Raw genomic sequence first — 26,377 nt, forward strand, 5'->3', positions numbered from 1 at the left:
AAGCCAATCTCACTTCCAGGGGAAGGATATTCCAAAGGGCAGGTGCTATTGCAAAGGAGGCCTGCCTCCTGGACCCCACCAGATGGAATTCTCTTGCAGATGGGGTCCGTAGCATGCCCTCTCTGCACGACCGGGTGGGATGGGTTGATATGATGGGGAGGAGATGGTCCCTTAGGTAACCTGGACCCGTGCCATGTAGGGCTTTAAAGGTGATAACTTTTTAGTGTCATGTAAGAGAATGTTGCTGGTTTGAAACCTAGCAGAAACCTCTTTTTCTTGCCCTGAGCATCCTACTTTCCCTGTGCTTTCTTTAAAAAAAACAAACAAACAAAACTTCAGTGATGCACCTAAGAAATGGCATTACACATTTTCTAAGTTGTGCCAGATTGAAGATACTGTAAGGCTTCTTAAAAGATGTTTTGAATTCAACTGCTGATCACCAAGAACAGAGTCCCTATTTTACATCACGCTAAAGGATGTGTTTGTTTAAATTATGACTTTTTCCCATTAAAATGCACACTTACAATTACCCCACCTAGGGATTAAAAAGAACTGAAGGTAGACAGGATGAGGATTGCCATTTTTGCAGCCATTAACTTTTAAATTAATGTCGTGTTGGAACACTAAACACCTACTATTGATGAATTTTTGTAACTTGTAAAATAAGAAACCAAGTAAACTGTAGATGTGACAAAGTAAACCATGTGACAAAGTACTGTTGAACATAACCTAGCCACAGTGATAAATGTTCGTATATGCTTTTATTGTTTAAAGCAAAGAAGTGGGTAAACCCCTTCCTTCCTTCCTTCCTTCCTTCCTTCCTTCCTTCCTTCCTTCCTTCCTTCCTTCCTTCCTTCCTTCCAGGTTGCATTTTTGACCTCCAAGTCATTGCTGGGAAGGATCAGGAGTTTAAAGCACCAGGAATTCCAGAAGGACATCCTAACATTGGTCGCAATGTAGGACAGTGTGAAGTGTCTCCATGCCAACTGATAACATGCAGAAATGGAGGGACGTGTATAGAAAGTGGCTCTGCACTATAGTAAGTAAAGTATAATCGTGTTTTAATGAACCACTGCATGAGAATGCATCGAGACTCTGCAGGTTGTCATATTGTCATATGGTTCTGTAGGACCTCATATATTTGCTTAAGAGTGGGTGTATGAGCTCCTTTAGAATCCCCTTTAGAAGTACATGCGATTCTCCTTTCTGTGTAGTAGCTCTTACACACATACCTTCTCCCCAACTCCTATTAGCATCTATGGCCATTTCAGGAACTGACTAAAGTAAATGTCATATTGGAGTAGCAAATGGAGTACTGAAGTCTGCCTCATTCAGTAACATCTACCCCAAGTCTAGAAATCACTTGCAGGTTGAGGGCCACATCTGTTTTTCTCTGGCATGCTTGAGCATGCCCTCCAAAAAGGGGACAGGACTAGACAAGCACTACATTTAATTTACACGTAATGTAAATGTAATTGCATGGATTAAATACAACTGTTCAATTACTTTCCATGTATTTCCCCTTCCATCAGATTAAAAATGACAGTTCAGGACCAGCCTGTCACAGTGACAATTCCTGTTCTCTCACAGGGGCTCAAATCAGTGCAGCATTCAAGCTTGTTTTTGCCAAAAGCTGAACCAAATACCAAGAAGGGTGCTGGCTCCTTGCTATGCATCTAAGTAGTGTTGTATGATTTCCCTTCCAATAAAGATAAAATATTTCTTCAAGTTGAACTCACTCAGATGAACATATCTGCCAAGTAATTTTCCTAGCAGCAACAACTAAGTGTACCTTCTCAGAAGCTCCTAGAGGGCAGGGACACTTTTGCATAACAATAGCCAAGCTCCCCTATATAAAGGGCTTGTGGGGGAAACACAAGTGTGGCCACCTCCAACCAGCAGACTCTGTACATGCTCTTGGAAAATAAAATTATCTTTGTTCAAGCAACTGCCTAAGAACTTTCCTTCCTGGCTCGGAATGGATCTGGTAAGATTTCCTTCCAACTCATCCAAGTATTAAGTAGGTGCAGCCCTTTGATTTTTCGGAGATTAGCCAGCACTGAATAGGTGTTGGGACCTTCCTTCCAGTGCCTGGTTTCAAATGTGGGCAAAAGGGGGTCTTCTGCTACATCAGACTTCCCAGGCTGGTGTTCTTCTCCTATATGCTGGCCTTCAAGTGTCAATATCTGTAGCCAGCCATCTAAGTTTGGAGATATCACCTTTGGGGTCTTGCTCAGCCTGCAGTGACAAGCTGCCCCTGCAAAGGCAGGAGGAAGTATTATTTTTTGATGCTTTCCCCCTACTGCCTAGTTGTAGCTATTGTAGATTACCACTAAAACTGAAGAAAGCCAGCTTGTCAAAGGTAGCCCATGATCCCTGTTAAAAATTACTTCCCATCAGTGCCATCTCTCACCATTCTGAGAATACATGAGACACTTCCCACCCACCCCCCTCCACCTTTTCTGTTATGAGCTCACTTTGCTCTGAGAGTTTGGATTTGTTTTCAGAAAGTGTTTGGGATCTTAGAAAAAAATAATTCTCCTAGGGAATTTGTGCCTTAGGACACCATCTGGAAGTTATGAGCAATCCATTTAAAAGAATGAACTGTTGCTATGGTGACAATATTGCTAATTTAAGTAGATGTGCCATTTTACACTATTTTCTTTGACCTGTTTTTCAGATAAACTTATTCTGCTCGTCACTTGTGTAAACCTCTGTTCTTTACATACAGTAGGTTAAAATTCCAAATATGTTGTAAGAAGTCTTTGAACTTCTTAATAATTTGTTTATCATAGCAGACACTCTTGGTATAGAACACTCTTTTAGCATATATAACCCACAAGGTGTAAGTCCTATTAACAGGATTTGGGCAGTTGGTGATTTCTTAGAATTGATGAAAACAAATGCATCACTACAAGAGACCAAATGCTTCATTCTACCAATCTTGATAGCTTTGGCCTATGTCTGAAGAGAGAATAAAATGTTATGATAAAACTAAAATAGCCTTCTAGGTTAGATTATAAAGGTCCGTTGTTGCTGAACTGAACTGACATCTATTACTACATTTCGATCACTGCTTGTACATGACAAGGCAGAATGCACATGCTGAATGTATCCATCTGCACAACCAGTTCCTGTACAAATGTGTAAACTAGCTCTTTGGGGCGGGGGGCTGCCTTCAAGACAGTCTTGACTCCTGGTGACTGCTGCCTGGACTAGTCCCTACAGTTTTCGTGGCAAGATTTCAGAAGTGATTTGCCCCTGCCTCCTTCCCAGGGCTGAGAGAGAGTGACTGGCCCAGGGTCACCCAGCTGGCTTTGTGCCTCAGGCAGAACTAGATCTCACAGTCTCCCACTTTCTAGCCTGGTATGAATGTTAAGGGACACCCTATTATGCCATTTCTATAATCAGGGAAAAAAAAATCTGGGACACAGGAGAGCAACCTTTCAATGGTTGAAGGCTACATTTACCTTTCTTTTTGTAAATGGTGTTGGGAATGGCAAGGGCTTCAGTCAATTGGCAATAACTCAAAATGAGTGGGGCTCTGTCACAGATATGAGCTGGTTAAGGATGTTTTTTGGTGAGCGTCTAGGGTTTTCTTTGTTTAGAAATCTGCATTAAGCCTACATCAAGTTTTATAGTACAGATAATCCTCATTTAACGACCACAATTGAGACCAGAATTTCAGTTGCTAAGTGAAGCAGTCATTAAGCAAATCTGACCCAATTTTATAAACTTTTTTGCAGCGGTCATTAAGCGAATCACCACGGGTATTAAGCAAACCATGTGGTTGTTAAGCAAATCATGAGGTTCTCTAATTTTGCTTGCCAGAAACTGGGCAGGAAGGTTGAAAATGGTGATCCCATGACCATAGGATGCTGCAGTGGTCATACTGGTTGCCATGCACCTAAATTGTGATCATGTGACTGCAGGGACACGGCAACAGTCGTAAGTGTGAGGACCTGTCATAAGTCGGTCTTCCTAGCATTGTTGTAGGTCCAAACCATCACTAAATGAATGGTTGTTAAGCAAGGACTACCTGTATAACTGTCATGTATATCCTGCCTCAAATTTTTGGAAATGAGACATCATTGTTTCTCTGCTCCAAAATCCTCTGAGGGATTATCTTCCATATTGGCACAGAACATAACGTTAAGTCATTTGCTGATGTTTCCTCTTGTTTCCTCCTTTACACTTCCTAGCTGTCATTGCCCTTTTGGTTGGAAAGGGGCTTTCTGCACAGAGGTAATTTCAGTGTGTGATCCTGAGCACAACCCACCCCATAGGTGCAAGCAAGGTTCTACCTGCATCCCTCTGCCTGATGGATATACCTGCCACTGCTCACTGGGAAGCACGGGAGCACACTGTGAACAAGGTATGATAAAAACTCCCATAAAGACTGTGTCACCAGTTTCTTTTCATACTGTGTGTGTGAAATGAAAATTGAAATCAAGGCTTTTAAATAGAAGATACCAAGGACCTTTTGTTACTGAAAGGTAGAAGAGTTCTGTTTTACTGCAGGTTAATACCCTGCAGGCTATTAAATCCAAACTAAACATGCAGCACTACATCCATCTCTTACAGTGGCACTCTAAAGCAAGAGGGAGTTTTATTTAAGTACAAAAAGAGAGCAAGATGGTGGAGCTGCTGAATTGTCTCTAAACTCTCCACTTATCACTCTACAGCCCCCACCCAGCAAGCACTAGTCAGCACTAGTCTCCCTCCTGGTCTGGGAACATATCGGAAGAAAAACTGCTAGAGGAACCCTGCAGAGAGATAAGCCACAATGGGAAGAGTCCCCTTTTACAATAGCAGCTTTGCTGTAGTCACATGAGTTTCGGTTCTTATTATCTCAACTTTGAACATGCAGGATTGACGTAAATATTCAAATCTCTACAAACCTTTGAAATAAATAAATTGGCATCCAACAAGTTCATGATTTTTTGTTGGATGCCAATTTTTTGTTTGTTTGTTTGTTTTTATTTACTCAATTTGTGGTGCTGATCTCACCTCGGTGACTCATGGCTCACAACAGTTAGAAACAGCACCCCAAACCCAAAACAATTTAATAAAAACAAACATACAAACCATCAATAAAAAGGCATCAAAACCAAAACAAAGATAACCATAATTGGCCGCAGAATCCAGTCAGTACCTCACGCTCAGCACAACCACTGAAGCAGCTGTCCACTACCACCAGACCCCCAAGAACTATGGCAGAGCCATGTTTTTAAGGCTTTCCTGAAGGCCAACAGGGTTGGGGCCAATCTAAGCTCTGGAGGAGCGATGTTCCAAAGGGTGGGTGCTGTGGCCGAAAAGGCTCTCTTCCTGGGTCCTGTGAGATGACACTCTTACGTAGACAGGGCCCACAATGTGCCTCTCCTGCTGGACCTGATGAGAGGGGTAGATGTAACCGGGGAGAGGCTGTATCCTGGTCCCATGCACATAGGGCTTTATAGGCCATAACCAGCACCTTGAACTGAACCCACAAACATACTGGTAGCCAATGCAGCTCATGAAGCAGAGGTGTAACATGTGCTGATTGAGGAGTGCACATAACTGCCTGCACCACTGTATTTTGCACCAGCTGCAGCTTCCGGATGCTCTTCAAGAGCAGCCCAGCTAACTGTGAGAATCCTGTCTAATAGCTGATGCTTATAACCATTACACTACCCTTATTAAAATACAATTAAATCGCTCTAATAATTGTTAGTGACAGAATGCCCCACATCTACTGATAGATATTTAATTGTGCTTTTGTGCATGCTAGGGCTTTCAAAGTTGTTTTATTCCCTGAGCAGGAAATAAGAATCAGCCATGTTTCACACTTTAGTGAATTACCGAATCAGCACTTAATATCTTTAATTAGTGGCATTCTATTTTTTATGTGATACGCTATAAATGATTCCTTTCTGAACCACATACTGTAAGAACTGCAAGTGCAGGAGGAGAAATACATTTCCCTAAAGTTCTTCTTTAATACCTTCTCCCCCAGTGAATAAAACTGAGAATGGCATTGACTGCAACACTATGGAGGCTCTGTGATGAAAAGGCCCGTTGTTGTTGCCTTAAAACCCTTGATTTCAACTTCCCCTTCTCTTAGCAGCATAACAAACCATCACGTTTTTTTGTCAAAGCACAGTTTTCCTAGTGTGTGCCGAAAGCAGAGAAAACAGCTTACAGACAATCAGACTAAACATTTCATTTCTAGGTGCAGAATCAGGGAGCAAAGAAGCAGTGCATGTCTCAGGAGAGCAGGAGACAGACCAAGAAGTCATGAAAAGTAATAACTACTGAGGAAGAAAGAAAGGAAAGGAAACACATTAAAAAATACCTGAGAATTTATGATGCGTGTAGGTTAGTAGAAAAGAAACAGCAAACAGTGAGGATATCAGTAGAATTTAGAATAGATAAAGCAGAGCATTCAAACCTGACTAGGAAATGTAACTTTATGGTACAGTAGTTTATAGTTTGTACAATTGGTAGGAGTGACTTAGTAGATGGTAGAAGTGGATTTAACTGTTGGCAGCCATTATTTGTGCAATGTAATAGTTAGCATTTATGAAAACAAGAGTTCCTTGTGCTTTCCAGAAGCCACAACATAGCTTCAATCAAAGATGAAATAGATTATCCAGCCATGCTGATGTAAGAGTTGGATGCAAAAGCCATACCAATAAATTACACCACCACACACAGTAACACACTTGTATGGCAAGTCCCCATTCTTGGAAAAATGAACATGAGAAGCGTTTGCCATGAACTAAGCCTAACTGCTTTACTCAGCAGTGGAAATGTGATTAGTTCTCTCAGCTTTATCAGAACGCCCATGCATAAAATCAAATTAATTTGTTATTCACAGATATGATTCACCTGTCTCTATATCTCTATCTATCTATCTACAGGTAGTCCTCATTTAATGACTGCCTTGTATATTGACCATTTGCAGTTATGACAATGATGAAAAAGTAACTTTGCAACCAATCCTTGCATTTATGACCTTTGCAGGTCTGTAAAGCAAAGGAAAGATGAAGTAAGATCATAAGCACAGTCACTGTTTCACTTAGCGACCACTTCACTTAATGACCAAGTTGCTGGTCCCAATTATGGTGACTAAATGAAGAGTAATTCCATCTAGCTATCTAGCTATCTAGCTAGCCAGCCAGCCAGCCAGCCAGCCAGCCAGCCAGGAGTGCATCTACCACAGTTTTCCTCACTGTCACTCCCTACATACATCTTGTGCTTCAACTGCCATAAATGAGCAATAGCACGCTGGCTGGCTTTGAATCCTGGAAGTTAAAACTCAAGATATCTGCACAAAGCAGGTTGTAGGAAGTAGATCCACAGAGAATCAATGTATAGACGTTACTTTGCTGCTCTGCGACTAGCACCAATGTGCTTACAGATGTTAGCCCAGAGTCCCTCTTTTGGGGGAGATGGGCGGTAATAAAATTTGAATAATAAATACATAAAAATAAATAAACGTTCCTTGGCGTCTGTGCAGATACCATTTCCAATATGACTTTTTTAAATTACAAGAATCTTTTGAACATTGAAGAATGGGAAACTGGGATATGATTTATTAAAAAACACCAAGTTTCACCTTTATTTATAGGAATTCTTATGGACCCAACATGGGCATCAAAGTGATCATTAGAAAATAAACATGAAGAATGGTGGTGGTGGTAGGAGCATTCCAAAGCTAGAGATGAGGGGGATCAATTTTACCATTTGGTGTTCTTGTAAATGTTTTGTGACTGACCATGCTTACTGTGACAATATTTTTTTTAAAAAAAAATCCCATACCAACCATTTTGTCAATTCATTCATAACGTATTTTCAAAATGAGTTGTCTTTATTCCCACTGTACATTTTAGCAATAAATCATTATTGATATATACTTCACTCAAAGCATGTGTTTATAAAGCAGCTGCTGGCCTGGATGAGAGATGGACAATACTTTTAACATTAAAAATAGTTGCTTGGATCAAATATTTTCTTATTCTACTAGTTCTTCCATCACTGAAATGCTTGTTCCATTGGAAAAGTGAAATCTTTGGATCCAAGGTAGCATATCTGGTAGCATGCAAGGAGAAGTTTTGGATTAAGTAGCATGACAATATTAGTCAAAATCTGGGCTAATTTACCAACAGAAACAAACTTCAATATAAGATATTTGAACTTTGAACAGATAGAAGATCAAAGAGTGCTCATACTAACATTATCAGTCATGTGCTCTCCTTTTTAAGATTATTAGGATCTGAATAGCAATCAAATTCTTCCTTAAATCTTTAAAAAAAATCCTTCTCCTTTAGCACAAAAGAAGAGAAACATTTGCTAATTATGATTAATTTGCTCATTTGTTTTATGTAGAAAGAATGAACAGTACATCCACAGGTTATTAGATCTCATCTTTCTTACTTAGTTAGTCAAGCATTATTTATTTTGTTTTTGAAGCCAGCATTCTATCTTCTTTCACATTTCCAGACTGCTGGGGGATTTGGAAATGGCAGTTTCTACAGGTCCAGGCTCAGCAAAGGATCGTTACCTTGTCGTGGTGCTGGAGCTTGAGCACCTCAATGATGCCATGAGCTAAACCGTGAAGGGCCACCCAAGACAGGAAGGTCATGACAGAGAGGTCAGACTAAATGCAATCCTTGGGGAAGGTAATGGCAACCCACCTCAGTATTCTTGCCATGAAAACTCAATGGATCAGTACAACCAGAGATATGTCGGTATACCATCGGAAGATGAGACCCCCAGGTCGGAAGATGGTCAAAATGCTACTGGGGAGGAACAGAGGATGAGCTCAACTAGCCCCAGACGTGATGACACAGCTAGCTCAAAGCTGAAAGGACGGCTAGTGGCCGACGGTGCTGGTGGTGAACGGCGAATCCGATGTTCTAAGGATCAACACACCATCGGAACCTGGAATGTAAGATCTATGAGCCAGGGCAAATTGGATGTGGTTATTGGTGAGATGTCAAGATTAAAGATAGACATTTTGAGCGTCAGTGAACTGAAATGGACTGGAATGGGCCACTTCACATCAAACGACCACCAGATCTACTACTGTGGACAAGAGGACCACAGAAGAAATGGAGTAGCCTTCATAATTAATAGTCAAGTGGCTAAAGCAGTGCTCGGATACAATCCAAAAAATGACAGAATGATCTCAATTCGAATTCAGGGCAAGCCATCTAACATCACAGTGATCCAAATATACACCCCAACCACAGATGCTGAAGAAGCTGAAGTAGAGCAGTTCTATGAGGATCTGCAGCACCTACTGGACAACACGCCTAAAAGAGATGTTATTTTCATCACAGGAGACTGGAATGCTAAGGTGGGCAGTCAAATGACACCTGCAATTACAGGTAAGCATGGCCTGGGAGAACAAAATGAAGCAGGACATAGGGATCAGACTAAAGAGATTAGGGAAGACCCACAGATCAGCTAGATATGAGCTCACTAATATTCCTAAGGAATATGCAGTGGAGGTGAAGAATAGATTTAAGGGACTGGACTTAGTAGATAGGGTCCCGGAAGAACTCTGGACAGAAGTTCGCAACATTGTTCAGGAGGCAGCGACAAAATACATCCCAAAGAAAGAGAAAACCAAGAAGGCAAAATGGCTGTCTGCTGAGACACTAGAAGTAGCCCAAGAAAGAAGGAAAGCAAAAGGCAACAATGACAGGGGGAGATATTAAATGCCCAATTAAATGCAAAATTCCAGAGGTTAGCCAGAAGAGATAAGGAATTATTTTTAAACAAGCAATGTGTGGAAGTGGAAGAAGACAATAGAATAGGAAGGACAAGAGACCTCTTCCAGAAAATTAGAAACATCGGAGGTAAATTCCAGGCCAAAATGGGTATGATCAAAAACAAAGATGGCAAGGACCTAACAGAAGAAGAAGAGATCAAGAAAAGGTAGCAAGAATATACGGAAGACCTGTATAGGAAGGATAACAATATCGGGGATAGCTTTGACGGTGTGGTCAGTGAGCTAGAGCCAGACATCCTGAAGAGTGAGGTTGAGTGGGCCTTAAGAAGCATTGCTAATAACAAGGCAGCAGGAGACGACACATCCCAGCTGAACTGTTCAAAATCTTGCAAGATGATGCTGTCAAGGTAATGCATGCTATATGCCAGCAAATTTGGAAAACACAAGAGTGGCCATCAGACTGGAAAAAATCAACTTATATCCACATACCAAAAAAGGGAAACACTACAGAATCATCAAACTATCAAACAGTGGCATTCATTTCACATGCCAGTAAGGTAATGCTCAAGTTACTGCAAGGTAGACTTCAGCAATTCATGGAGCGAGAATTGCCAGATGTGCATGGTGGGTTTAGAAAAGGCAGAGGAACTCGGGACCAAATTGCCAATATCCGCTGAATAATGGAAAAAGTCAGGGAGTTTCAGAAAAACATCTATTTCTGTTTTATTGACTATTCTAAAGCCTTTGACTGTGTGGACCATAACAAATTGTGGCAAGTTCTTAGTGATATGGGGATACAAGTTATCTTGTATGCTTCCTGAAGAATCTGTATAATGACCAAGTAGCAACAGTAAGAACAGACCACGGAACAACGGACTGGTTTAAGACTGGGAAAGGAGTACGGCAGGGCTGTATACTCTCACCCTACCTATTCAACTTGTATGCAGAACACATCATGCGACAGGCTGAGCTTGAGGAATCCAAGGCTGGAGTTAAAATCGCTGGAAGAAACATTAACAATCTCAGATATGCAGATGATACCACTTTGATGGCTGAAAGCGAAGAGGAACTGAGGAGCCTTATGATGAAGGTGAAAGAAGAAAGTGCAAAAGCTGGCTTGCAGCTAAACCTCAAACAAACCATGATTATGGCAACCAGCTTGATTGATAACTGGCAAATAGAGGGAGAAAATGTAGAAGCAGTGAAAGACTTTGTATTTCTAGGTGCGAAGATTACTGCAGATGCTGACTGCAGTCAGGAAATCAGAAGACGCTTAATCCTTGGGAGAAGAGCAATGACAAATCTCGATAAAATAGTTAAGAGCAGAGACATCCCACTGACAACAAAGGTCCGCATAGTTAAAGCAATGGTGTTCCCCATAGTAACATATGGCTGCGAGAGCTGGACCATAAGGAAGGCTGAGAGAAGGAAGATCAATGCTTCTGAACTGTGGTGATGGAGGAAAATTCTGAGAGTGCCTTGGACTGCAAGAAGATCCAACCAGTCCATCCTCCAGGAAATAAAGCCAGACTGCTCACTTGAGGGAACGATATTAAAGGCCAAACTGAAATACTTTGGCCACATAATGAGAAGACAGGACAGCCTGGAGAAGATGTTGATGCTAGGGAGAGTGGAAGGCAAAAGGAAGAGGGGCCGACCAAGGGCAAGGTGGATGGATGATATTCTAGAGGTGACAGACTTGTCCCTGGGGGAGCTGGGGGTGTTGATGACCGACAGGAAGCTCTGGCGTGGGCTGGTCCATGAAGTCACAAAGAGTCGGAAGTGACTAAACGAAAAAACAACAACAACACAGGTCCAGGCAGAACAGTGCAATTCCAATGCTTCTTGGAAGCACCATCAATTCTTGCCATTCTGATTCAGAAGCTTCCTATACTCATCTCTGCTTATAGTCCTCCTTCCTTGTGTCCTCCTGCAGGTTTACATTAGACCAGAAGCAAACCCTAGATGTTCAGGAGAATATACTCTTGAACTCTTTTTTTGAAAGTATTGCTAGTGAGTTTCAGATGACCCTTTTTTTCCCCACATTTCTCTGATCTTTGATTCTGATGCAAGTTGTGTTACAGTTTTCAAACCAGGAAGTACTGTGAATATTCTATTTCTTAGCAATCATAAATTAGATTCTTGCCATTATTCTCTCTCATTCTTTGTAGGCTCCTGCATTTTTCCTTACCTTTTAGTAATGAAGTCCCTTGTCTTTAGTTGATTCAGAATGTGGATCAATAAGCTAAAATATTATTTAAAAAACAGATGAGAGCCTGTTTTGATCCCAGTGACATTACAGTATTAACTTTCTGTAGAGGCCTACTTCAGCTGCCACTATTCTCAATTACCAGTCTTAGTGATGGCAGCAGCAGCAAAAAAAAGTCTCATCAGAAACTCTTAATGCGGAACAGGTAGCTTCCCACATATCAGGGACCTTGGCAGGCATTATAATCCAAGAAATTACCAAGAAGTTGCAACACTGAGTTCATTTACCCTAAAGGCAGTTTTACAGTGACTTTACATTTCTATTTCAGTTTGGGATATAGAAATATAACTGGGCAACAAGTAAAGGGTATGGGAATTTAAAATACAAATTTGTGTTAAGAGAAACTATTGAATAATTTCCTATATAGAAAAATGGCTGCTTTCAGAGCACATATTGAAGTACTATAATGAAGGATATTCTGTAGATGGCAGCATAGTACAGCAATTCGTTTCTCTAAAAGGATTGCTTGAACGTTATGTTTACTGTCTCTGAGCTTATAAATAGTGAAGGTGGGGAAATAACTGCTTATGTAACTTCCATACGGATAACTGGAGAAATGGTAATATAAGAAGCGGTCTGCCTATCTAGTCAACGTTCTGCATGCTAAGGGAACGATATATTCCAGAAAGTGGGTGAGAAATGGATGGAGCAAGATAAAAAATACCATTGCTTATATTTACATTTCATTGCATTAAAAATGATGCTTCATTTGTACCGAAGGTTGGAAGGGGACATGGTTTGTGTGTTCCTGCCTCATGAGAAGCCCATCAGCAGGACCAAGAGCCTTTCTTCATTATCTGCAGTGTCATTCTCATGGCTGGGAATTCCAATGTGATCCTGTCCCTACCATGTTAATACTGTGTTATCCCCAGGCCATGATGGACTGAGCCTTATGCTGCTGTTTTCTGTTGGCAAGACATTCACCAGCCTCTAAATGCACAGGATAGTAAAAGGGGTCAGAGTGAGGCATCAATAGGCTGGCTGCTCCTTCTGTCATTTCAGCAAGGGCTGGATTTTACAAGGAAGGAAGTTTCATAGGCATGTCCACATTTATTCCACGGGGTCCAGCACTCAGAAGAGTGCTGCCTCTGATCTTGAAAATGGCATACATCCACCATGATAAGAAGCCATGGAGAGGCAGGTCGCCTATAAATATTCATGTTAGTCTCTGGCAACAAAACAATGAAGAATCTTGTGGCACCTTAACACATTAGCAGTTTTATCGTGGCACAAGGTTTTGTGTACTACAGTCACCACAGATGGTCTCAGAGGATAGTGTAGAATTCCACATGTTTACAACCACCCTGCCCCCCCTTTTACTACTCTGAATGTTAAAACATTGTTTGGGGACCCTTAACTTCCTTATTGCCAGATAGTCTTCCCAATAAATTTCATGCTTTTAGGATATTGAAAAAATAATTGTTGGCCTTAACCTGCTTTTCCTGTTGTTCTGAACATTTTCAATGATGTGTCTTTTCAGCTGGTTACATAATGTGTGTGTGTGTGTGTGTGTGTGTTAAATAAATAAATAAATAAATGAAGCATCCTTTATTTGATATGCTTATTGAAAGGATACAATTTTTGGTCTCACAAAATTCCATTATTAGCCACACATAGAACTGTATTTAGAAAACCACAGATCTAGATATTTGCTATACTCCTGTGAACCATTACCATTCCAATATCTAACATCCCCAAATGTGGTTCAGACCACAAAACTCTACCATACTGCTGATAACACCTTGGCAGTGCAATCTCAGGATTTGAGGTACAACAAGTCAGATGCTAGGAGGCTGCAGCTGGCTTGCCTAGCCCTAATTTAGTAATTAGGGACCCATACCTGTGGGTATTTGTTCAGCAGCAAACCCCTTTAGAATCAAGAAACTTACTCCCAGCAGGGCTAGCATACACAGAATTGCAGATCAGGAGTTAATGGAAAAACTCTAAATGTGTTGAGGGTATGGGCTGCCTGATGATACACAGACAGCATTGCAAAGAGATGAACTGACTCAACTTCATTTTGAAACAGGACCGGATGGCTATCTATCCCAGTTGCTGTAGCAGTGGGTTTCTTGCATAGCTGAGGTTGGACTTTGAAGTATTTTCTGCTTATATGATACAACTTTAATGGCTTTAATATGTTCTATCAAATTAATAATAATAATCAGCAATACTTAAGACTTGCTTGTTTTAGTAACATTTATTTATTTCTTTATTTATTCCTCACATTTCTTCACTGTCCATCTCACCAAAGTGACTCTGGGTGGTTTACAATCAAATTATGGTTAATCATTAATACTTAATCATGTTATTAATTATTAATAACATTTCCTTAAAATCCAATTGCTTTAATTAAACCAAAAACACTATTTAAAAAAAAACATCTGGAACTCTTAGAACTGAGTTCTATTTTACTGATCTAATATTTCTACAACTGAAAGAATTCATGCATGGTTGTTCCTTTGTTAATTTGTCTGTGCATGTGTGTGTGTTTGGGAGGAGTATGTAAAAGTGGGAACATGAGTTGGAAGTACAGTATTTGTATCCCATGGGAATTTGTTCTTATTTAAAGATTATTTTAATATAATTTTATTAAAGTTTGCAGTTACAGAAATAAAAGACCTATACAAACTAAAAAAGTATAAAAGAATCTCACAGTCTCTCCAATTTCCAGAGAGAAAAAGGCCAGAATTTGCCTTCAGGTTGCCAATCCCTGCCGCTATACCATCCCTGCTCCTTTGAGGATGTTCAGTTCAACATGTCCTCACTGGAAGTCCACTCATATTTAAAAAAAATATATGATTATATTGATCTAAGTTGTGAGCCACCCAGAGTCAGTTTGGAGTCAGGTGGCACTAAAATCAAATCAAATAAATAAAAGTTCTACCTGTGGTTCCTATAGCAATGGTGATTGCTAAAATAAATTATACTTTTACTGTTTTGGATAAAATAAATATATTAAAGTTTCATATTTAATATTATGCATTAAAAATATGCGAAACAATGCTAATGAAATATAGCTATACAGGTAGTTCTTGAGTTACGACGGTAATTGAGACCAGAATTTCCACTGCTAAGTGATGCAGTTGTAAAGTGCAATGTCATGTGACCACATTGCTTAGTGTTCCCTGTTGCCATCATTAAGTGAATCCCAACAGTCATTAGGCAAGGACCACCTCGATCCAAGCCACTCCCAGCTTGGCCCCTCCCAGCCCCAAGCCTTGGTAAGATAAGGGACTGCCTCCTCTTCAACTCCCCCCACCCACCTAACCTCCCCATCTCTGCCCTTTTGGCTGCCTTGAACTCTACTGCCTCTGTCAGCCTTGCTGCCTTGCGCTCTGCTGACCCTCCCAGCCTTGCCGCCCTGCACTCTGCTTGCCCTGCTGGCTGCCAGCCCTGCCACTCCCAGTTGACCTTTGCCGTCTTCCTCCAGCTGCTGACAAGGTGTGCCTGGCTTGGCCCTATGCGAGGCAGCTGCTGGCCATGGCAGGCCTTCTTTGCAAGGCCGCTTGCACTGTTCTCCACATAGCATGCACCATTCTCCAAATCGTGTGGGCCATTCTTGCGATGCTTCAGAAAGCTTCTGAGGTCTTCTGAAGCATTGCAAGAATGGCTCATGTGAGTTGGAGAATGGCGGACCCGGCCTTTTCGCAAGGTTTTAGAAGGCCTCAGAAGACCTCTGAAGCATGACAAGAATGGCGGTGCTATTTGGAAAACAATGCAAGTGGTCTTGGGAAGAAGGCCTGGCATGGCCAGCAGCTGTCTCACATAGGGCCAAGCCAGGAGCACCAAGGTCAGCTGTGGGCGGCAGGGCCGGCAGGGTAGCAAGGCAAGCGGAGCTCAGGGCAGCAAGGGCAGCTGGGGCTTTGCGCAGTGGCACTGGGGTGGCAGCTGTGGTGCAGGCCTTGAGGTGGCATTCCTTAGTGGCAGCACTGGGGCTTAAGTAGAGGCCATGGGGCAGTGGCAGCCAGCTGAGACTACTGAAGGTCCAGGGCCTCTACTTCAGCCTAGCGCCACTGCTGCCACTGAGGTGTGCTGCTCTGCAGGGCAGCCAAAGGATAGAGATGGGGCAGAGACAGGTGGGTGGGGGGTGTTGAAGCACCCTTGCAGTCATAAATGCAGGCAGGCAGCCAAGCACCCAAATTTTGATCATGTGACTGCGGGGGTGCTGCAACAGTCATAACTTCAGGGACTGGGTTCACTGACCATTTGTTCAGTGCTGCCATAACTTTGAACAGTCACGGAATGAACGGTCGTAACTCAAGAACTACCTGTATGCACATCCCATTGGTTCTCTGGTTGATTCTATGTAACATTGTGTACTAATATGGCTCAAATTACATTAATCTTTTCCTGAGAAACTTTACTAGTAGAATATTGGCAGTGATGGTCATAATGCTGATTCTGCCTCATGCTCATAAAATAATAGTAGTAATAATAATAATAACAACTTATTTGCAGAATAACACACCCAGTTTTTAAGAAAGGAGGGAACTCAAAATGATGGCAGAAGTAATATATTACAGACTGATCTTGTGGGTAGCTAATATTTCTTAGATTAATTAACAAGGCATTTATATCACTGGTGAGGTCAGGTATAAAGTTGCCGGGTGTGAGACCCTGTTCTTCAAGTTGGGTTCTCGAGAACAGCTGGGAGTATTGCTACTGTACCAGCCCCCCTGCTGTGTAGCAACCTCCCTGCCTGAGCTGCTGGAGGCCATCTCAGGTTTGGCGATGGAGGTCCCCAAACTTATGGTTTTGGGGGACTTCAATCTGCCTTCCCTGGGGCGTGCCTCGGAGGCAGCTCAGGAGTTCATGGCTACCATGGCAGCCATGGGCCTGTCCCAGATCATTTGGGACCCGACTCGAGACAGTGGTCTCACTCTGGACTTGGTCTTCTTGTCGGAGCAGTGGCAACATGATCTGAGGGGAGAGCTGCATCTATCCCCATTGTCATGGTCAGATCACGCCCTGGTGGCCCTGAGATTCTCTTATGCTGCTCCCCTCCACAGGGAGGCAGGACCCATTCGATTGGCCTGCCCCCGGCGACTGATGGACCCAATGAGGTTTCAGAGGGAGCTGGGGGAGGTGCCCAGGGATCTGCTGCACAGTTCAGCAGAAGCCCTGGCTGCTGCCTGGAACAGGGAAGTGGCCGGACCCTTGGACAGGATCGCGTCTGTGCGGCCTCTCTTGCCTCATCCAACCCAACACTCCCCGTGGTTCTCGGAGGAGCTGAGAGTTTTGAAGAGGCTTAAGAGATGCCTAGAGCACCGCTGGAGGAATACAAAGACCAAATCCGACTGAACACAAGCTAGGGCCGCTATTAAGGCCTACCTTGTGGCGGTAAGAGCAGCGAAATGGCAGTATTTCTCTGCTCTTATTGCATCCTCAGATTGCTGTCCAACGGTCCTGTTTAAGATCACACGTACCCTTTTGGGGAAGGTGGGCCCAGTGACCCACCTACAGGGCCATGCGGAAGAGTTTTCTGAGCATCTGCAGGATAAAATCACTCAGATCCGGTCTAAGTTGGACACCATGCATGAAGCAGGGTCTGTGGAGATACCGAGGGAACATTTTAGCTTTGTTATCTGGGAGCAGTTTGATCCGGTTGGACCCGAGGAAGTGGACAGGATCCTCCGGATTGTGAATGCCACCACCTGTTATTTAGATCCATGCCCCTCCTGGCTGGTGAAGGCAGCTCGGGAGGTGATGCGTGGTTGGGTCCAAACGATGGTAAATACATCCTTGAGGGAGGGGGTGTTCCCGGTCGCCTTTAAGGAGGCACTGGTGTGCCACCTCCTCAAGAAGCCATCTCTGGACCCAACTGTGCTGGACAATTTTCGTCCAGTCTCCCACCTCCCTTTTTTAGGGAAGGTGGTTGACAAGGTGGTGGTGTTACAACTCCAGAGGGTCCTGGAGGAAACGGATTATCTGGACCCCTTTCAGTCAGGTTTCAGGCCAGGATATGGGACAGAAACTGCATTGGTCGCACTTATGGATGATCTCTGGCGGGAGTGGGATGGAGGCAGTGCATCCATCCTTGCTGTCCTTGACCTCTCAGTGGCTTTCGATACCATCGACCATGGTATCCTTTTGGGATGGCTCAGGGAGTTGGGGGTGGGCAGTGTAGTTCTGCGCTGGTCCACCTCCTTCCTCCAGGGCCAGTCCCAGTCGGTGGTGATAGGAGAGGAGAGATCCAGCCCTCGACCCCTCCATTGTGGGGTGCCGCAGGGTTTGGTTCTCTCTCTCTTGTTTAACATCTACATGAAACCACTGGGTGAGATCATCCGTCACCACAGGTTGAGGTATCATCAGTATGCTGATGATACCCAATTATACATCTCTATCCCGGGTGAGGTAAGTGATGCAGTGACTGCCCTCCCTTGGTGCCTGGGGTCTGTAGGGGTCTGGATGGGGAGCAACAGGCTTCAACTGAACCCTGGTAAGATGGAGTGGCTGTGGGTTGATGGGGCTTCATCTTCCAGAAAACTGTCATCTTTAGTTCTGGATGGGGTGGCACTGCCCCAGACAGATTCAATGTGTAATCTGGGGGTCCTCCTGGACTCATGACTCCTGCTCGAAGAGCAGGTGGCAGTAGTGGCCAGGAGGGCCTTTGTGCAACTTTGGGTTGTGCTCCAGTTATGCCCGTTCCTGGATCGTGAAGCCCTGGTTATCTCCCATATAGACTACTGCAATGCGCTCTACATGGGGCTACCCCTGAAGAGTATCCGGAAGCTTCAGCTGGTCCAAAATGCAGCCGCGTGGGCTATTTTTGGTGCACCTAGGTGGGCACATATAACACCGTTGCTGCACAAGGTGCACTGGGTGCCAGTTTGCTTCCGGGTCCAATTCAAGGTGTTGGTTATTACCTTTAAAGCCCTACATGGCACAGGGCCAGGTTACCTGAGGGACTGTCTCATCCCCATTACATTGGCCCGCCCTACCCGATCATCCAGAGAGGGCATGTTACGGACCCCGTCCATAAGAGAATTTCATCTGGCCGGGTCCAGGAAGCAGGGCTTCTCTGTGGTGGCCCCCGCTCTCTGGAATATCTTGCCCCCGGAGGTTAGGCATGCCCCTTCTCTCCTGACCTTCTGGAAGGCCCTGAAGACCTGGTTTTGCCATCTCGCCTGGGGTGGGAAAGGGAATAACCATTCTTGGGGATGGCTCGCACCCCAGAGTCCCTCCCACCAGCCTGGATTTTACATTTCTCTTGGATTTTATTTATTTATTGGGTTTTATTATAATTGTTTTATGTGATTTTAATGTTTATGTTTTATGGGGAATTTTATTGTAAACCACCCAGAGTCCCTTTTCTGGGGGAGATGGATGGTGGCTAAATATGAGAAATAAATAAAATAAACTCATCCCTTTGCAGCAGCACAGAGATTCCATTTTCATATCTCCAGCTGTTAGGTTTTATGCTGAGTATCCTAACAAACTGATTATGTGCCATCAAGTCATTTTCAACTCTCAGCAACAACATAGATTCTCTCCATGACAATCTATCCCTAACCTGGTCTTCCAGGTCTTCCAACAGTGCACTCACAGCCGCTGTAACTGGGTCCATCCACCTTGCTGCTGGTTGTCCTCTTCTCTTTCCTTCTACCTGCATTAAGGCCTTCTCTAGAGAGCTAGGTCTTCGCTTAATGCATCCAAATTAGGATAATTTGAGCCTGGACATTTGTGCCTTGAATGAGAATTCTGGTTTGATTTGTTTGATAATCCATTGGTTTGTTTTCTTGGCTGTCCACTGTATTCTCAGGAGTTTTCTCCAACACCAAAGTTCAAAGGCATCCATACTCCTCCTATCCAGCTTATTACAAATTGACCATACAGCCATGAACAATGCAAGACTACCTGTGGTCCACTAGAAAAGGGCTCTGTGCTTTATTTTAAGATCCAATTGGACCTTCCAGATTCACTTTTCCCATATATTAAGGAACTCCAATGGTATGATAAACATGTATTTAAGCAGATACAGGTTTGAAGATTTCTTAATATATATTCTCTCTAACAAAGGCTGATATGCCACTCCATTGCTCAGAGTAGTTTAACATCTTATGAAACAAGAATCCAATATAAATCCATAGTGTTAAGATTCTTCTCTAAATTTTCATATATAATATTCTTAACATTATATGGGAATATCAACATCAGCTTTTATAATTTACTCTTAATCTAAGCAATAGCACATAAAGCAGCTTAGAAAAATGAGTAAATGTGGAAGAGTTCTAATTCTTGCATCATTGCTGCAATTCACAGACCATGGTATCATAGCAATAGAAATACTAAAAAAAGAAAGGAATTAAGATCAGGGAATGAAACTTTTATAGAACTAGATCACATATAACACAAGAAATCCATTAGTAGATTTCCTAACTTTTTTTTTTAATTAAAGTAGCCAAGAGGCTTTTAAATTCAATTCATGTCTAACCCATACATTTCCCTGGCTCAGATCATCCTCTGGAGCCTGCTGCTATTCCTATAAGGGGAAAGGACACCCACCCTCAATTATAACATTTAAATAGGAATGGGAGGTTAAGCATCCCTTTTACACATGTATTTTCTTCCCTTTTAAAACTCCTGGGAGCAATAAGTACCTGCCATGTGCAGCATTGCCATTGCTGTTCACTTCAAGATTCATGGATGTTCCTGAGGTCAAATGCTAAAAAGACTCTCCTGTAATGAAATGGGAGTGCAGGTAGCACAAAGCAGCAATGCAAATTATTATCTAGAGAGAGAAGCATCCATGACAACAGATAAACCTAGAAGACAAATATGGGATTGGTGACCTGGGGTGCATTGTAAGACACCTGGCAGAGAATAATGAGTGCAAGAGGGAAAGAGAAACACATTGTAGCAACAGTGCTTGTAAAGTCAACAAAGTCCTGTGATTCTAATTGGTCAACTGGGATTTTACCTTAAAGTCCTAACATTTAGGAACATGTTGGTATCAGAGTTTTTGTTTTTGAACACACTTGTCATTCTATAAAGGGATAAAGAACAGTTACTTTCCAGACCTATCACAAGACATGAAACTTCTTACTGTATTTCTAAGCACAGTATGCTTTGTGGCCCAGTCAACAAGCAGCACAATTGTGTGGATTCTTTGATAAAGGATCATGGTACTCTTGCACATAGCCTTGAAACATTCTGCTGGAAAATACTTGGTTTAATTAGTGAAACAGGAGGGAAAAATACATATTTCGTGAAGATGACACTTTTTTTAAAGCAAGATGGTTACTAGTGAGTGCTTGGATACTACCTGCAAGCAGAGTTTGCAGATCGGAGGGTCACTTATTATCCAACCCCAGCAAATAAACCAATGCAGTATGATGATGCAGTTCAATACGATGTCACCAGTCCATGCATAATCAGTGTGGTTCAGAAAATTTGCAGAAGATTCCAGCCTACCTGTACTACCCCAAATTGTCATAAGTATATGTACTGTATCTCTGTTTTCCCTTTTCCAGAACTTTTCTTTGAATAGAAGCTTTCCTTAATATAAAGAAGACACATAATATGAGACTTGACTGCATCCCTGTTCAGATCCATTAGATGTTGCATAAAACTAGGTAGCCCTGCTCACCAAATATGACATTTCTTGTTTCTAAATTTAATATAAAATGCAGTAAATTAGTTTAAGGGTAAATTAGCAGAGAGGAATTTAGGTTGGGATTAATGTATACATATTGTGTATAAGGGCTAAACAAATCTTAAAACATTCTGCTATTAGTAAAGATGAAATCTCTTTCCTGTTATGTTTCATAGCCTTAACCATAAGTGATGCATCATTCAGTAACAGCAAATCTTCTTGGATGTCATTTGAGCCCTTCAACATTCGACACAAGGTTCACATCCAGTTGCAATTCCAAACATTTTCAGGAAATGGCATCCTCTTTTACACTGCTCAGCACCTGAGCCCACGATCAGGTCAGGCTTTCATTATATTATTATATGATAAGAAAAAAATGGTCAAATGAAATATTACTTGATCTGATTACAGTGTTTCATGGTTTTGCATGAGATGAATGAAATAATAATAATAGTGTATGACTTACTTGCCCTTGTTATAGTAAAAAAAATGCACTCAAGCTGTACCATTATAGTTAAAGCAGTATTAGAAGGGTCTGGAAGCAGCAAAACAAGGGTACTTCCAGGCAGGCAGCTCCTAACACAGTCAGTAGCTCTGAGAAACATGCAGATTTTACATATTTCAGAAATAATCCTATTTTCTGGGCAGTTAATGTCATTCTGTCCTATCCAAAGGGTGTGACACTGCCATATTTTCTGGGCCTTTCATCTGCTCCCATAATCTCTGTTCATTTCAGAAACTTCTGCTTTAAATACTTCCTGATACTGTTTCAAAGGGATACAGCAGGGATGGAGAACCTCCCGTTTGAAGGTCTATTCCAGCTTTCCAGGCCAACTCGTGGCCAGAAGGGCAACAAGCACTGTCCCCTTTGGCCTACAGACCCATCAAGCTTCACTCATGCCTCATTCCTGGAATGATGAAAGAAACCAGCCAGTTATTAGTTCTCTGATGCAGCCAGTTATCAACACTGAAGTGGCTTCTCAGATTCAGTTCCATTGCCATTTTTGCCATACTTCTCACCTTAGCCCCTATTGCCATTTTTGTACCATTTGCTTGCTACTCGTTTTTCTTTAATTTGTGCAAATGCTTTTACATTTCTGAAATAAAAATAATATGTGTGTTTTTTTACCAGTATAAAATAATGGAGGTTTAAAGATAAGATCATGGAATGTATTTATTCTCTTTGCTTCTGAACTCTGAGAGGAAAATCAAGGACATCTCACAATGGAAAAGATTTTAAAAGCATGAAGATTTGTCTTGGTAAAAAAGATGGGGAAAGGGGGCTTTGTTCAGTCAGGTGCTCTTTCCCCTAGACTTCTTTCAAGGCTCTGTGCTGCTGCACTGGCATGAACTGAAGAAGTATCAAGAGGAGGATTTGTGCCCATGATGGAACGGGTCTGTGAAGAAGCCTGTAAAAGGACTGAAAGTTGTCTTTTACTTCCCAAACTTTTCTGAGCCTGAGTTCAAGGTAGCTTCTCTCATTCTTCTGCCTCTAAGAAAGGCTATGCAAATAAAGTGAAGGGTATCTTGCTATCCCGTGCTATTCAACTTACTACCTCCCTCTCAATTGTTTGCTTCTTTGCGCATTATAAATGTAGTCTTTAAAAAGAACAAAATGGAAGCATTTTCTCTCTTAGCCCCTTCAAACATGAATGCAGTAGGTCAAAGCCCCTGCTATGTCAGTGTCTAAGTTTAAACTATGCCCTTCCAAACAAGCCACAGGTGCTGTGCATCTCTGTTCTTTGGACTTTAAGAAAAACAACTAGATTTCCTGTGATGTGGTGAAGGTAGTACAAGGAAAATGGTGGATGATCTATTAAATTATGCCTTTGCACAGGTCACCTGTACAAAAGCTTGTGAACAAAAGGTGACAATTCCAAAGAAAAGTCTGGTTTTAGCATTAAAATACATCACCTTACAGCAGTTATTTTTTTCCAGTTGGATCCATATTTTAAGGAAGGTAGGCCACTGATTCCTTAGCTTGAAATATTATTTTAAAACTAAAATAGGATGTGCAATTTCAAATACAATGAAAAGGGAATGTGTTCTTTTAACGACCAATTGCAACTCTTAAAAGTGGCAGTAAGAATACTTTTCCATCCAGGTTCACTGGTTGGGAAATGTGTTTTATTTTTTAAGTTTGCCACTCCTCACCCTACCCTGAGCCATTCTCAAGAATACACAGGCATGCACCCACATCAAACCCAACTGTAAGAAGCATGCACAACTACATATCTCAGTGAACCTTTTGCTCTCTCTCTTTTTAACACCATTTGGAGTTCTTCATCTTACAGCAGGTCAAGTGGGATCTATTCACAGCATTGTAAAGGAATACTACAGTCCTGAAAGAAGAGGGATTTTATTTTTCCTTAAAATATGTATTTTGCTTGCTGGTCTCAGGGCTACAAAAATGACTGACAAGGCTAAGTCTGGAACTGTATGAAAAGTGGCAATGAGAAGGTTGGGGCAAAAACACAATGTCCCCAGCCCTCATCAAACCCAAACCCAGGACATCTAAAAGAAAAAAAAAAAAAAGGGGGGGGGGGCTCCTAATTCTTTCTTTGGAAAAATCATAAGATAACCACACTCTGTAGTCAAAAACACAGTCTTGAGTACAATTGCTTGAAAGTGATTTCTATTTAAATCCAAAGAGGCTTACTTTGAACTGTATTTAGGAAAAGAGTATGTGTAACAGAAGAGAAAGCCCCAGTAGGAAATTCACATGGTGCCACAAACATCTGTTTCATTCACAGACTCCTCCCTTCCAACTCCAATGTCTTCTTTGGTGGAGAACCTTATTTGTAACATCCATTTTACCTATCAGAACCACTGAGCCCTGAAGAACTGAGAGAGAATCAAAATAGAGTTTGCCATCTGTCATGCCTGCCTTCCAAGGAGCCTGCCAAAGCAAACGTATTTAGAATGATGGAAGGCCCAGGAGTATTGTTAGTAGCATCCGAAAGAAAAGAAAGAGGTTGCTGTTGCTTAGCTTGCAAAGCATATTTATTATGTAACAAACAAACCCCAAACCCTTTTCTTCAGCTGCCATTATGTAAATCTTAGCAATGCAACCCTTAATTTTTTTTGCTAGTTCTGTAAACCTTAACAAACAAGTACCATGAGATTCATCTGCGTATCTTCAGATTGCAGAGTAATAGAAACATGATATCCAACGCTGGCTTGGAATTCTGGATGTTGTAATGTTGACGCATATGGAAGATACCAAGCTGCTGAAAGCTGATTTAATGTTTTGTTAAATCTTTTGCTGCTCACAGATACTAATTTTTATCTTCTTCTCTTTAGGTGACTTCCTAAGTATCACCTTGGTAAATGGATATGTACAACTACGTTACAACCTTGGGGACAGAACAGTAGTTTTACAGACATTTCAACCTGTACACAGCACAAATAAGACTTGGCTTTTAATTAAAGCAGGAAGAGTTGGTAACGAAGGCTACTTGGATCTTGATGGAATCAATATAACTCAAAAAGCTACCAACAGCATGACTTCCTTAGATACACAAACTGATTTCTATGTAGGAGGATTACCTTCCTTAAATCTGATTAATCCCAGGGCAATTAAGGATGAGCCCACTGGCTTTACTGGCTGCATTCGAGAGATCCTTGTCAATAGCAAAGAATTAAAACTCACTGAGAAAGGAGCTAAAGGTGGTTCCAATGTAGGTGACTGTGATGGAACTCCTTGTGGGTACAGAGTATGCAAAAATGACGGGAAATGTAAAGTTGTAGAGTCGGGTTTTTCTTGCTTGTGCCCTAAGCAATGGATGGGGAAGACATGTGAGCAGTCTATTCATTGTTCACATAGTAAGTGTCTACATGGAAGTGTTTGTATACATAACCCTGTTTTATTTTCATATACATGTGCATGTAAACTTGGCTGGACAGGCCTATGGTGTGAAAAACAGCTCTCATTTTTTATTGCAAAGTTTATAGGCAATTCATATATCAAGTACACAGATCCCAGTTATGAAAAAAGAGATCTCAGATTTACTATGTTATCTTTAAATTTTACCACCACTCAAATGGATGGTTTACTTGTTTGGTTAGGAAAGGCAGAGGATGAAGATAATGATTTCCTTGCAGTAGGACTTGAGAACGGAATGCTGAAAGTTGTAGTTAACCTAGGGGAAAGAATTGCTGTCCCTCTTATTCACCGCAGACAGACACTATGCTGCAAACAATGGTATTTTGTTGCCATTGTACAAAACAGGACTCTCATTAAAGTATATCTTGATGAGGAACTCGTTCTTTTTGAAGATCTGGATCCACAAAGAAAATATACTGTTCTAAATTATGGAGGCATTTGCTATTTTGGAGGGTTTGGACTTGATAGGAGAGTAAGTACTGTCACCTCAGGGCTATTTAAGCAAGAACTAGTTGGTAAAATTAAGGATGTTGCTCTTTTTCAGGATTCAAAAAAAATAAATCTAATTAAGGGACAAGGATATAATGTATATAGTGGCGATAAGGAGTAACTAAGTAACAGATACCAGACAAGGCTGTGATTTATTTAAATTTGTTATAGCGGCTCGCTCTGGTAGACTCAGGGCAGGTATAACCAAATAAGGTCCATAATAGAGTACTTGAAATCTATGGCCTATGGCTTGGCTGCTTAATTTTTTAAAAAAACTAAACTTAACACTACGGCTTTCATGAGCTGTTTCTATGCTCCTTAATTGCCCACAAAATTCTTCTAATAATGCAGTCTGACTTGTAGGTCGTTTGTTTACCTCAATCCTGGTTTCAGTTTGATTCTTCCTTCCCAGGT

At 41.8% G+C, this 26,377-nt stretch overlaps 1 protein-coding gene across 1 annotated transcript in view; it reads left to right on the top strand.

Annotated features, from left to right (window-relative positions):
* Window positions 1–26,094, top strand: part of LOC134493463 (protein eyes shut homolog) — a 529,249-nt gene extending 503,155 nt beyond the window's left edge. The window contains 4 exon segments of the mRNA XM_063298062.1: window positions 865–1,039; window positions 4,203–4,375; window positions 21,765–21,926; window positions 24,892–26,094. Coding sequence (XP_063154132.1) covers window positions 865–1,039; window positions 4,203–4,375; window positions 21,765–21,926; window positions 24,892–26,084 — 1,703 coding nt within the window. The 3' untranslated portion in view covers window positions 26,085–26,094.
* The last annotated feature ends 283 nt before the right edge of the window (window positions 26,095–26,377 follow it).

Source organism: Candoia aspera, chromosome 1 (assembly GCF_035149785.1).
Source record: "Candoia aspera isolate rCanAsp1 chromosome 1, rCanAsp1.hap2, whole genome shotgun sequence".
NCBI lineage: Eukaryota > Metazoa > Chordata > Lepidosauria > Squamata > Boidae > Candoia > Candoia aspera.